Source organism: Populus alba, chromosome 7 (genome assembly GCF_005239225.2).
Source record: "Populus alba chromosome 7, ASM523922v2, whole genome shotgun sequence".
NCBI lineage: Eukaryota > Viridiplantae > Streptophyta > Magnoliopsida > Malpighiales > Salicaceae > Populus > Populus alba.
In genome coordinates this window covers 10,334,048-10,348,093 of record NC_133290.1, presented here as the reverse complement: position 1 = coordinate 10,348,093, position 14,046 = coordinate 10,334,048, and the positions used below count along the sequence as shown (strand labels likewise).

Here is a 14,046-nt window from a genome sequence, read left to right as displayed (position 1 = left end):
TTTTACTTAAAATTATTACATAAAAGATGATATTTGGGCATATAAAGAAATTGGCAATTGCCCCTACCAACCACATTTGTTTCATGAGTGTATGTACTTGATCGAGCTAATAATTCGAGTAGTGGTCTTATTAAATTGGATACAAGTTTGGGAATGCTACAAATTAATTTTTTGTAAATTTCTCGTAGAAATAGCTATCATTAGTCTTATTTTTTTAGCACCGTGGTTCTCAATAATTTTGTTTAATTATTTTATTTTCAAGTAAAATAACAATTTACAAAAACTAGGTCACCATAGACTAAAAGAAAATGAAAAAAAATATATTTTATTTTATTATAAAAAAACAAAAAAAAAAACTAATCCATCTAGCGATATTATTATGACCTAAGACACGGATTTACTATTCATTACAGTAGTATGATTACTATTTTACCCCTTGATCATTTTATTTTTTTGCCCTTGCTTTGGGGTAAGGTGATCTTTTCATCATGATATAAAGATATTTTAAGGATTATGCGGGATTATTTTGGTAATTGTGTTTTTTAATACACAATAAAATTACTAATATAACTCTTGAATAAAATAATCAAATTCCTTCTGCACAAAGGTGTTTTTGTATTTTCATATTTGATTGAACAATATAATTACTATATCACTCTTACCATTTGAATATTTTAGTTTTGATTTTAGAAGCTTGGTTGTAATTCCATTATAGTTTGTTTATTATTATTATTTAATTCTAAGGGAATTTTTGGGTTTTGTAAAAATAAAAAGAAACAAAAAAGTTGTTGATATTTGCCTCACACACTTCAACACGCCAGCTGCTTTGCTGCCTTTTGGCGACACATGCAACTGGCTCCAGTGGTTGTAACCATGATTCTATCGTAGTATTTGATTTGTCTTGGTATCCTCTTTCTTCCTGAGATGGTGTGTGTATTGTTTAACGTGATTTGGCCCAAAATTGCTTTTCTTTTCCTTCTTTTCTTTCTCGAATTATGAGCTTTTTAAAAATTTGATCATGTTTGGGATGTTTGTCCGGGTTTGCTTTGTTTTTACAAATGTTTTCAATTTCAACCCATATGATTTTTTTTAATTTTTAAAAATTGGTCATTATTATTATAATTGATATTTATTTTAGTTGGGATTATTTTTTATTTTTTTTCATTAAATTGCATCATCCTTCGGTTTTTTCTATCAAATTTTCTTTATTTTTTGTTGATGCTTTTACAAGGTTTTTTATTAATATTTTTCTACTGATCTCATGCTTTAAAATTAAATTGGTTGAGAAATATGCTTTTTGATTGAATTAGGGTAAAAACATTTCATAGGATGTGGCTTTTAGAGATTAGACTAGGTTTGAGAGGTTTGCCTTGTATTTTTCCCTTTTCTAAATTGATATTGTTTTATTTTTTATCCCTTTTTTTTTTTACTTTTCTTTTGTTATTTTTTTAGTCTAATTCTCTTTTTTAACTTTTATTTTCTTATTTTTTTATCAATTTGATTATATTTGATTAGCCCTCAGTAATTTTTTTATATTTCATCCCTGTTATTTTTTAATCTATAAATAATCTATGTCATATTACAAATTATTTTTAATTTCACCCCCTATGATTTTTTAAATCTTTCAAGTTTGGCCTTAATTTTTTTAATTGCAATTTTTTGTTTGCGATAATTGTTTTTAAGATTTCATCCTTACTGGTTTTTCCTGTTAGATTTTAGCTCCATTCTTATTTTGTTTTTTTTTATTATTATTTTAAGTTTGACTCTCTTTTTTTCTTGGTTTTATTTTAGTTAGATTAATGTTGGGTTGTTTGATAATTTGAATAGACTCAAACATGATTCTTTCTTTCTTCGTTGTTTTTTTATCAATTTTTTTTATTGTTGTTTTTTTCATAAATATTTAAATTGTCAATTTAACTAATAACTTGAGATTTGAATATTTTTAACCTATTATTTTTTAAAAATAAAAAATTATTCACCCTATGGACCGTGCGTGGGCAGCATATCTAATTTCTCTCTATTTCTTTTTATTATTATTATTATTATTATTAACATGGGTGTCTAGATCAGCTTGCATGCAGTTCGACTAATTCCACGGGTCTTGAAGTTAACGATCATATAAATCTCCAATGACCTTAAGATTTGTGAAACTCAAATTGGTAATCTTTAAAAAGTAAATTTAGAACCATAAATATTATTTTTAATCCATATTAGGTTATCTTTTTGTAATTTTGTGTAGAAGGAAAGGATTAATGCTGCAACCTTTGGCAGGAATATCGATCCTCCCACTTGGTTGGCAGAAGTCAATTGCTACCACCTATTGATGAATTAAGTTTCCTAGTTAGGATAGTCCTAACCCACTTGAATTTAAATATTTTGGTAATTGTTATTTGCTACATCCCAACACCCACAGGCTAAATGGAAAAAGAATTAAAAGCATTAAGATAGTAGGTTGTCACCTTAAAATTTATCGTTTTCATGACACAATAGAAATTCACAAAAAAGACCCTAGTTGGTGGAAATTTAATTATGCTTTAAATAGAAAGGTAAATGCCTTAGATGTGTCTCCTAATCACCATCATTTTGAATACCATGGATATTAAATTCGGCCTGGTTCAATAAATTGACTTGATCAATCCAGTGGCTAGACTAGTCTGAATTTAATAAAAAACCGGGCAGGACAACAACCCGCCAAAACCTGGTTAACCCATGACTCAGGCAAACCTGGACGAGACCTAGTGTTTTGGAGTTAGATCCACTTGAGATGATTGCAAGTCGATTTGAACGAATGTCAGGAAGTATTGTGGATATTGTATTTTAAAGTATTTTTTACTTATAAATATATCAAAATAATATTTTTTACTTTGGTACATCAAAACAATAAAAAATCATTTTAAAAAAATTTAAAGTGAAAACAATTAAATAAAATAAAATAATTGTTTAAATGCAACGCCAAATAAACACAAGTATACTAGATAGAAATACAGAAATTATATGAAATATGATCCTCAATTTTTTCATATCACAAGTCCAATAAATAAATTTCCATTAAGTGTTGTTTACCTTGGACAAAGATGGGTAAAATTGATTGATATAACAATAAAAATAGAGCTTGTTATATCATAATCACATCGCATAATATTTGAAATATTGATTAGATTTAGCATCTTCTATGATCACATCGCTATAGGTAATCATATTGTCCATGATTATCCACAATTTCTGGAATCATAGAACTAACACACACAGATGATAGCTCCACAAGAAAGGAATAGAGCACGGTAGATGGCCCCATAAAAAAATAAAAATAAAATAGGATGATGACACAAAAGAAGATATGAGGGTGATTATGTCAGTTGACATGAAAAAAAAGAGTACAAAAGTCAGCAAATATTGGAGGGAGTCAAATACTAATGTGCTGTCGTTGGATCGAAATCGAACGGTTATAGGCGGCAAAATGTGAAATTGAGAGAAGGAGCTTATGACACGTGGACTCCCTTTTTTTTTAAAAAAAAAAAAAAAAAGCTGGCAAATGTTGACTTCATAAGGTGTAATGCACTGATACTGGATTATTCTGATTGTCTTTTTAATCTGATCATCAGCCTCAGGCAGGCCCATCTCAACCCTTTGTTTTTTCTCTTACTTTTTTTTTTTATTTTAAAAAAATGAAAGTAAATGCATATTGTTGGTTTTAGTATCATGTTATTATGCCTTTTTTTAAGTCACTATTAAGTTCCATAAGGCCGAGGTTAAAGTTCCATAAGGCCGAAGTTAAGAGCTAGTTTGGAAGTGTGATAATAATTTTTTTTAAAGTGTTTTTCACTTTAAAAATATATTAAAATAATATTTTTTATTTTTAAAAAATTACTTTTAACATCAACTTATCAAAATAATATGAAAACATCAAAATAAAATTTATTACTTGTTTGTAAGAATTTCATTTATTTAAATTCTCTAAAGGTTAGCGTATATATACACTTGAAATGTATAAAAAGCTCATTAAATTTAAAACAAAAACTCGTAATAAAAAAAATATATTTTCTGTCAAATTTTCCTTCCTTTTTTTTTTCCTCTCCTTTTTTAAATCATAAGACTTAAGTTAATAGCCATTTGAACAATGGCACAAAGCCCTATTTAATAAAAAGCTCTAAAAAATAAGTAAGGTATATTTGTCGATTATGCTTTATGAAATGAAGATTATCTCCACTTAACAAAAAACTCCAAATACAAAATGAAAATTTTCAAAGCCCTACTTGTCATATATACATAAAAAATAACGAAAGGAATATTTTTAAAATATTTTAGAATGTCTAATATATAATATTGTTCAGAGTTTTTATTCATCTTGAGTTGACTCTATTTCTCGTTCACTTGTAAGCATCATTATAAAGAGAGAGACAACGATAATTGATTTTGTAGTCAAACTAGCAATATTGCCACCAAAACATAATCCTATTCAATTCCATCCTTATCTCGTTTTAGAATAAAACAAACAAAAGAAGAGAAAACCTAAAAATAAAATTCTTATTTATTTAAATGAAATTCATCATTAACAATTAAATTTTTCAATTGCATACTATGCACGGAGATAAAATTGAGTAATCATTTCAATGATTATTCAAAATATTTAAAACAAGTAAATATGCATCTAAGAAAATAAAATCATAAGAGCTACTCTCATCTTATAACTTAAAACCAACCCATCACTATAAATGAAATATAAATAAATTAAGAACATAATTAACAAAAATACTTCATTGAAATATTCACTGCCATAATTTTTTAATTAAGTAAAGGAATATTTTGTCGGTAGTTAGAGACTGAGTTCGTTGGCACTACTTTTATCGATAGACTCACAAACAAAAATACTTTATCAAAAAACCTATTATTGGTGATTTATGATGAATTTTTTTTTTGGGGGGTGTTTGTTGTGAAGTTGGAGGAAGAAGAAGAATAATTGGGGAAGGAGGAGAGATGAATCGCTAACTAGATCATAAATTAAATATTATCGACAACATTACAGGCAAAATTCACCGTGATGAGTTAATTTCATTGGTAATTCCGTCTGTATGAATAACACGTCATTATATTTTTTAATTTTTTTTTGTTTTTTATTTTTTTCACTGGAATTCCATATAACAAGAGATTATTATATTGGTAAAATTCACTATAATCTATAGATGAAATTTTTTTATTGATATTTTATTTATATTTACCAATTTTCTCTGATAGTAGTTGTTTGGAATTTTAAAAACAAAAGATTTGCACATATTGAAGTCACGAAAGCCCCATTCATGTTAGACAAGAGTGTTCATGCAACAATTGTGAAGGATTTGCATGTGTAAGAGTGCATGTTCACGTACGAGCTGAGATTTTTTTTTTTCTTTCAAAAAGAAGTATTTCCTTCTTCTTTATAATATTTTAGCGAAAGGTTATATTTTTTTGCATATATAAAAGTCATGAATAACTTTAAAATGATAAATTGAATACAATTAAATATTTACAATCCCTAAAATATAAAATACAATGGGATTTATAGCCACTGCGAGGAGTTTGCTACAAGACAATGGAAGAAGAGAGTTCTTTCTAGTAATGGCCACGTATATGCATGAAAGTGACCAAAACTTATAGAACGAAAAGAAACAATTTTTTTCTTTTTTGATGAATCATTCCTATAGGAACTCTCTTCTTCCTTTGTCCATTAGCAAACTCCTAGCTTCTTCGTTCAGACGCAGTGGACCCTCCATGGGAAAACACAAGTCTAGGGTTAGCTATCATTTGGTGTAGGTAACCTAGAAAGGGACCTAACATGAAAAGAAGGAACTTCAGTCAGTGATCATTCAGCTCGAGGAATAACTGAAGCGACAGAAGGCCAATATTCAAGTTGATGACACTGTTCAAAGAGCGATATTGTTTTTTATATTTTATTTTGATTATCAAACTTTATTTCAATGCAATCTCATCCTTATATGTTATATTAATATCATTTTAAGTGATTGGAATTGCGCTTTTTTTTTTTTTTTAATTAATATGGATGTCTAGATCAGCTTGCGCGTACCTCGACTAATTTCATGGGCCATGAAATTAATAACTATATAAGTTTCCAGTAGTTCTAAAATTTATAAGATTCGAATCAATAACTTCTACAAAGCAAACTTATAACTTGATTAATTAAGTTATATCTCTTAAAATTATTGTTTTTATTTAAATTCAATAGCATGTTCAAGAGTTTTTGGAATTTTTAAAATTGAATTAAAAAAAAAACAATTTAATTTAGAAGAGTTTATCGCACTTGGAATGATTGGATAGGTTTTATTTGTATGATTAATTTAAGCAATGAAAAGGGCCTCAATATGATATCACATAACATGCCCTCACCAACCAAAAAGTGCGACAGGCCACCGATTTCAGAGTAACCTCATCGTGATTTTGTACTTGTTGACATGGCCGTCCTAATTAAACTAAGTTTTTGATCCAGAATAGATTATCTTTTCTTTAGCATTGAGATTTGGAAGTAATGAGACAAATCATTCATAGCATGAGGATGAACAGTGGGGGCAATCAACATCATTGAGGCGTGTTTTTATGAGCATAATCTCAAGAAAACATTCACAAGTTCAAATTGTTTGCTTAATCAATCATTAATTACATGCAAGCTGCTGTTGAAAACTAGTAATTTAAGGAATATATATCGACATTAGTGGTGTCCATATCTAGATAATTAGCATCAAAAGATGGGATTTTTCTTGCATCAATAACAACGTCTTTCACATGTATAATGAGAAATTAAATATCAATCAGACCATTTCCAAATGATTATGATGACAAAAAGGGATTGAGTTTGATTGCTGCTATATCTGGGTTTGTGATTGAAGCATCATAGCTCGATGTTAACAATTCCACTAACCAGTTTTGAAGACTAATTGGACCACTGTCACATTACAGGCAAACTTGTACCCAAGAGCAGTGCAAGAGCTAGGAAGAGCAATATCACGAATCAAAAAGAAAAAGGATTAACATGGTTGCTTAACTAATCAAATTTTAAATTTATTTTTTAATGATTATGATTCGAGTTCCCTCAAATTACTAAAAAGTTTATATAATAATTAATTTTATGATTTGTGAAATTAGTCGAAATCGACGGAAATTAGTATAAATACCAACGTCAATAAAATAAAAAGAAGAAGAAAGATTAGAAAAGGCTGGTGCACCATAATGCCCCATGTGTTTGTAGCTCCCATGGCAGTAACGTGGATATTAAAAGAGAAGATGAGTATGGTAGACCAAACCAACTTCAATTATTAAAAAGGTCTTAACTCGATAGAGAGGATCAGAGAAAGTGCCCTTTTAGCATTCGATAAAGACTTTTAAGCAAAAAAATAAAATAAAATTGAGCAGTCTCTTTTGTTTGCAAAAGCTTTCCAACAAGGAAGCCAGAAGGAACAATAATGGGTCATGGGCTTTTCTATCTTATAGCTATTATGGAGACTGGCGAAAGCTAAATCTCAGGTCCACTGTCTCTGACCTTACAACGTTACGTTCTGATTAAAGGTTTCTTGTAATGGATTACACCAGATGGCCCTCTGGCACTTGCTGCTTTCACCTCTGATATTGTTGCTATTTCTCTAAAAAAAAGCTGACATTGGAACTCAGATATGAGCTTTCAAAATCTTTTTCTTACTGCATGAATAACCATCCCGTTAAAGGACATTGCAGATAAACTTGAATGAAAAAAAGCTTAATTTCTCCAAGTTATTTCCTTTCAATTCAGGCTACCTTCGCTCCTTTTGATCGGAGCAGCTGGTGGAAGATGCTGGGGAGGCGAGGCGGCTACCCGATGGAACATATATAGTTATATACACAGGACTTACGCCCTGAAGGATTAATAATATGATTTCATGTCATACAAGGGGAGGTTAGGAATGCATGAAATTGGACAAACAAGAAATCTATGATCTCCCTGCTCGCTCTAATTATCCATGTGGACTTGGATAGTTTGATGTAATTATAACATTGATATTGTCTAATCTTTGTGGAGATTAGCAGGGTGGAAGTAGCGTGGAAACAAAGCTCCAAGCAGAAACAGATGAAATCCAATTAGGCGATGCTTTTAGCAATAATGTTATAACTTTTCCTTCTTTCAACTTTTTTGGCTGGAACAATATTATTGGCCTGTGTTCAAGAACATGGATATGACTCCATTATTTCAAGATTTGTGTTCTAGAATTAATTGATTTATTATAGTTTTTGTGGGCAGATGATCAATAGAACTTTTTTGTGGAAAAAACTGATGACCCTTTTCAGCCAATGTCATTAATCAAAACAAATGTCACCCTAAATTATTGATGTTGATGTCATTGCATCGCTATTCTTTTGTGTTATAAAAAAGAACTTGGTTTTGAAATAGTTTTTTCTTGTTATAAAAATATCATTATTGTGGTGTATATGTTATGTAGATTATAATTAAGGTTTAGAGTCTATTGAACTCTAGTAGATGGTTGAGCGCATTTATAATGGAAGGAGGTGCAAAAGTTAGGTTATATATAAAGAATCTTTATATGACTTGGCTCTAATCTATTGTGAAAGGGAACAAATTCAATCAAAATTAATGCCTATAAAATGCATTGAAAAATAAGCAAGTGAGTAATATTCCCTTTGTATTTATAGTTGTTGGCTTGATGTATGCACAAGTTTGTACAAGACTTGACTTAGTATTTATAGTATGAATGTGAAAAAGGTTCCAAAATAATCTAGGAATAGCCAATTAAAAAGCTACTAAGAAAGTTATTAGATACCTGCAAGGATCCAAGGATTACTAGTTAACTCACTAACATACTCATCACCTTAAAGTGATTGGTTATTTAGACTTGTATTTTGTTGATTGTGTATACACAAGAAAAGTTCTACTTTATGAAACATTTTTCTTGTTGTTGGAGGAGCTGTATTTTGGAGAAGTACTAAGTAAATTATTGTTGCTTCATCTACCATGGAAGCATAATTCATTGCATGTTATGAAGCAACGATACAAGTGATTTGGTTAAGAAATTATATTTCTAGTCTTAAAGTTGTCGATTCCATATCAAGACCACTAAAGATATATTGTGATAATCTGACTGCAGTTTTATACTCTTAGATTAATAAAAGTGGAAGCTGAAATAAACATATCGACATAAAGTAATTTATTGTGAGAGATAAAGTGAAAGAACACGAAATTTTCATTAAGCATAGTAGCATTGAGCTAATGAATGAGGATCCCATGACTAAAGCATTGCTAGCAAAACAATATAAAGATCATGTGGATAATATGAGTATAGTTAACCCATTTGATGTTTGACTTCATTTTCTTTTAATTGATTGTCTAGAAATTTTTTTACGTACATGTTATTCTTAGAGATTAAAATGATGTTTTGTGAATTATTTTTATATCTATTGGAATATATAAAGTTGAACTATTCTTAGAATGAAATGTATTGTAATACATGAAAGGAAGTATTTAATTATAAAATATGACCGTTATGATTCATATGTTGTATTCTTCATTTAAGTATGAGTATTTTCACTTATTTATATATTTTAAATTTTATAAAAATTTTATCATCTTTTAGGTGGTGTTAATATAAGCCAAGTTAAAAAATATTGGAAAGATATCCTTATGTTCACCCTTATATCATATGTCATGTAGATTTTAAGCTAAGTGACAAATAAGACTTGGAGCATATTAGATTAGTAGGGGCCAAGCACATCTATGATGAATTGAGGAGCAAAAGTTAGGATATAAAGGAATTTTAGTCCAGCCAAAAAATGGTTATAAAAAATCTGGTGTTTTCCATTTACACACACTAACTAATTTGAAGTTTAATTCCCGGCAGCACAAGCATTTCCAGACAATTAATTTAATATTTAATCAATCATGATATAAGATATATATCTTATTAATTTTCTGCTCGACATATTGAAATTTTCTTACACATCTTGGAGGGCTTAACTTGAACAATAAAGAGGTACTGGGCGCCTGCTAATGACCTCAACCAGAGGCATGTGAGCAAAGCAAGGCATATTCTTGTACATAAGAAGCTATCAGTTTCTGAAATTTTTCTGATATTCTCCCGTGATCATCTGCATCTGGAAACGCCAGCTACATCATCAATAGGTGCGTGCAAAATCCAGAAATTGTCGTATTGCTAGCTCACATGTGATCAAGCCTTGTCCACATCCCAAAGAAACCTTCACGTGAAGACAAAGCAAACCCTAATTATGAAGCCTTTTTAGACAGGATTAATGAACCATATGTTATCAGCAATCTATTTAAGACAAATTAACATTGGTATTCTATTTCTCACAATTCTTACTTGCAATCTTGCAATAAAGTGAATGGTAGCTAGCATCATGCTAAGATTCCCCCTAAGAAATGCCAGAATATTAGATTGAGGACTCAGAAGTTTGTACACGTATTCCTTGACTTGTTGAAACGAAGAAATTGAAGCTGATGGTAGTAGGAACCATGGAAAGTAAAGCCAACCAACTCATTGATCTCTCTTTATTACAGTGATCAAATTATAGTTTATAATTGGCTGTCAGCAGTACCATTTAAAAAGTACATTACATGGACTTGGAAATCATATATTATGACTTCAAAATGGGGTATCTTGGCTTTTCTTGTTGTCTCAACTAGCCTTCTCTGTCTGGATTTTACTGTGGCATCTGCTGCCAAAAACAGCCATAAATAATTGAGAAGCATAATTGATTTCCGTCACAGTATTCATCACTTGTTCATGGATAGAGTTCAATTGCGTCTTACCCAAATTTTCTTCTTGGTTTTGGTTCTTTGCGTGGCTAGAGGACCAAATGCACAAGGCCTTAGCTACGATTTCTACGATAAGACTTGTCCCAATGTAGAGAAAATCATCCACAATGTGGTTTCTCAAAAGCTTTTGGAAGCTCCTGTCGCCGCTGCTGGTGCTCTTCGCATCTTCTTCCATGACTGCTTTGTTGAGGTACAGAGAGTGCAATGTACATAAAAACCATCATGGCCATTTCACTGAAAGTTCTCTCTTTTTCTCCATCTTTTGAAGGGATGTGATGCGTCAGTCTTAATAGCATCAAGGGAGAGCAACAAGGCAGAGAGGGATGCAGAAATAAATCTTTCTTTGCCAGGAGATGGCTATGATGTCTTCTTCCGAGCCAAGAGAGCTCTAGAGCTGCAATGCCCTGGCTTTGTCTCTTGTGCTGATGTTATGGCCATTGCCACTAGAGACTTGGTTAACTTGGTGTTGTCTCAAACTTGCCTTGAAACATTTTTAATTCAACATTTGTTAGATCACAAGTATTGAAATCTGAAAGAAGAGTAATAGTTTACAACTTACAGTGCATGTTCTTTTCAGGTGGGTGGGCCAAGGTGGGAAGTGAAGAAGGGGAGAAGAGATGGGCTAATCTCCAAGGCCTCAAGGGTGGACGGCAACCTTCCTCAGGTGAACCAAACAATCCCTCAACTAATCTCACTTTTCAAATCCAAAGGTCTATCCACCATGGACATGGTGGCCTTATCAGGCGGACACACCATAGGTTTCTCACATTGCAAGGAATTCATGCCAAGAATCTATGGCTACAACAGCACATTTGACATAGACCCGACAATGAACCAGGAATATGCACGAACCCTTCGGAGTCCGTGCCCTAAGAAACATCTTGATCCTACTGTGGTTGCCCTTAATGATGTAACTACACCATTTATTTTTGACAATGCTTATTACCACAACCTTAAAAAGGGTCTTGGGTTGCTAGCAAGTGACCAGATGCTGCTCTTGGACCCCTTAACTCGAGGTTATGTGGATATGATGGCTGCTGATCAACAACTTTTTTTCAATTTCTTTGTTGAGTCCATGATAAAGCTAGGCCAAGTTAGAGTCAAGACGGGGAGTGATGGTGAGATTAGAAGACGTTGTGACTCCTTCAATAATTAATTAAAAGACGCTCTGCTGTTCTTCATTTTGTGATATCTTCTTTGTACGGTGAGAGTTGTTTAATGCAAATTCCAATCCCCGTTACATTAGACAATGTTTCATCGGGCAAACATTATTTGAATGCTTACAAACAAATTACTTGCAGTCTTCATGTGTTGTTTAAAAATTGATTTGACATTATCACGAGGGAGTTTAAGAATATATTAATGATTGTTTTTTAAAATATTTATTATTTAAAAATATATTAAAATAATATTTTTATTTTTTTAATATTAGTATATCAAAATAATCAGAAAATACAAAAAATTTAATATGAAGGAAATATAAAATAATTTTTTTTTTTTTTAAGAACAAAAACAAACCGTCTCTTCATCTAACCAAGAAGATTGACGGCACAAACTTGTCATATTCGGCGTGCATTTTGCCAGTCTCCATCTTTTTCGTTGGACGGGCGCCGGAATAAGCGGTAGCTGGCCTCAGCGTTAGCTATGTTGTTATATAAAATAACCGTAAACACCGTCAACAAGCCCGTCTAGCTCAGTTGGTAGAGCGCAAGGCTCTTAACCTTGTGGTCGTGGGTTCGAGCCCCACGGTGGGCGTTTGTATTGGTTTTTTTGTTATTCTAATGCGGCATTTTTCTTTTATACAAATTATATATATCACTATAGACTGTTATATTTATCAAGACTTTCTTTATCAAAATCTCTCGTTATTTTCGAATCTAACATTATACCACGAGTAATAGAACTGGTTTATCACATGAACCACCTTTTGATGGTTGGTAATGGGGAAAATAGAGGCAACTTTTGAGTTCTTACTAGTAAACCAGTTCATCACTGTCCAACTTTCTGCTATTATGTAAACATCTGAGTTGAAGAGTAACATTATCTTCTAACACTTCTAGTCTCTATGGCCAAGGCCTAGTTTCGTGTTCTTCTGGCTTTAAACCTCCTATTTTTCGATTCAGTTCATGGTCTAAGATATTGCTTTTGCACTGAAACCTGCCCGAATGTTGAGCAGGTAATCTTTAATGCTGTTGCTGACAAGTTTTCAGAGATCCTGTTTCTGCTGCTGGCGCTCTACGAATCTTCTCCCTTGACTGCTTTGTTGGGCCGGACCCCTTTAATTTCCTGCTCTTATATTCATGGAATTGTACTCTATTCAGCTTCTTTCCAACTTTCGAGTTCAATCTTTGATAAATTTCAAGACCGCGTCTAACACTATATGTTCGGGTTTTCATGGAGGGTTGTGATGCATTTGTAGCATCAAGCAACACTGTAAAACTAGAAAGGGATGCAGAAATAAACCTGTCATTGTCTGGAAATGGTTTTGATCTCTTCTTTAGAGCCACGACAGCTGTTGAATCACATTGTCCAAGAGTGGTTTCTTGCGCAGATGTCGTGGCAATTGTCCCAAGAGATACAGGTTCAATGGTAAAGAGCCAAGACAATTACCACCTCCACAGATTCTTTCATTCTCTGTTTGTCTACAATCCTCACTTGAAATGCATACACCATCAGCTAGGAGGCCCAAGGGTTAGAGTGCAAATGGGAAGAAGACCTTGTCTCTGAGGCTTCAAGAGTGGCCGGAAACATTCCTCAGGCAAATGTCACTCTCTGAAGTAATCTAACCCTTCAAATCCAAAGGATTATCTAGCTTCGAAATGGTGACTTATCAGGGGCCCACTCCATCAGTGCCTCTCAATGCAAGGAGTTCATGTACAGAATCCATGGCTACAAGTAATTTGACATGGACACAACCATGGACCAAAACTATGCTAAAAAACGATGCACAGAATGATCCGACAGCATTGACCTTAGACAATGCTTATTACCGGAATCATCTTCAGAAGGTCTTTGGACCCAAGAACTCAGGTTTATGTGAATTTAATGGACAAAGATCGAGATGTGTTTTACAGTCACTTCATCACAGCCATGATCAAGTTGGGTACTATAAGGGTCAAGACAGGGAACGAGGGAGAGATCACGCAAGGTTGTGGATCATTTAATAGATAAGATTAATTATTCCATTTCCAACTAGCATACCATGTATAGGTTGCTTCTTTAACATTGTAATCGAATCCTAT

At 32.2% G+C, this 14,046-nt stretch overlaps 1 protein-coding gene, 1 non-coding gene and 1 pseudogene across 2 annotated transcripts; all 3 read left to right on the top strand.

Moving 5' to 3' along the window:
- The first annotated feature begins 10,667 nt into the window (after positions 1 to 10,667).
- Positions 10,668 to 12,113, top strand: LOC118049623 (peroxidase 65). Its single transcript, XM_035059665.2, has 3 exons — positions 10,668 to 10,994; positions 11,073 to 11,267; positions 11,382 to 12,113. The coding sequence occupies exons 1-3, from the start codon at positions 10,773 to 10,775 to the stop codon at positions 11,958 to 11,960; spliced, it is 996 nt and encodes a 331-aa protein (XP_034915556.1). The 5' UTR covers positions 10,668 to 10,772; the 3' UTR covers positions 11,961 to 12,113.
- A 373-nt stretch (positions 12,114 to 12,486) lies between these two features.
- Positions 12,487 to 12,559, top strand: TRNAK-CUU (transfer RNA lysine (anticodon CUU)). The gene has a single exon. It is a non-coding gene; the product is annotated as a tRNA-Lys (tRNA).
- A 15-nt stretch (positions 12,560 to 12,574) lies between these two features.
- Positions 12,575 to 13,975, top strand: LOC118049621 (peroxidase 55-like; annotated as a pseudogene).
- Positions 13,976 to 14,046: the final 71 nt, after the last annotated feature.

Coding starts and splice junctions, on each gene's coding strand:
- LOC118049623 (XM_035059665.2), top strand. CDS start 10,773: ATGGATAGAGTTCAATTGCGTCTTACCCAAATTTTCTTCTTGGTTTTG. Junction 10,995..11,072: donor TCCATGACTGCTTTGTTGAG/GTACAGAGAGTG, acceptor CATCTTTTGAAG/GGATGTGATGCGTCAGTCTT. Junction 11,268..11,381: donor CTAGAGACTTGGTTAACTTG/GTGTTGTCTCAA, acceptor TGTTCTTTTCAG/GTGGGTGGGCCAAGGTGGGA.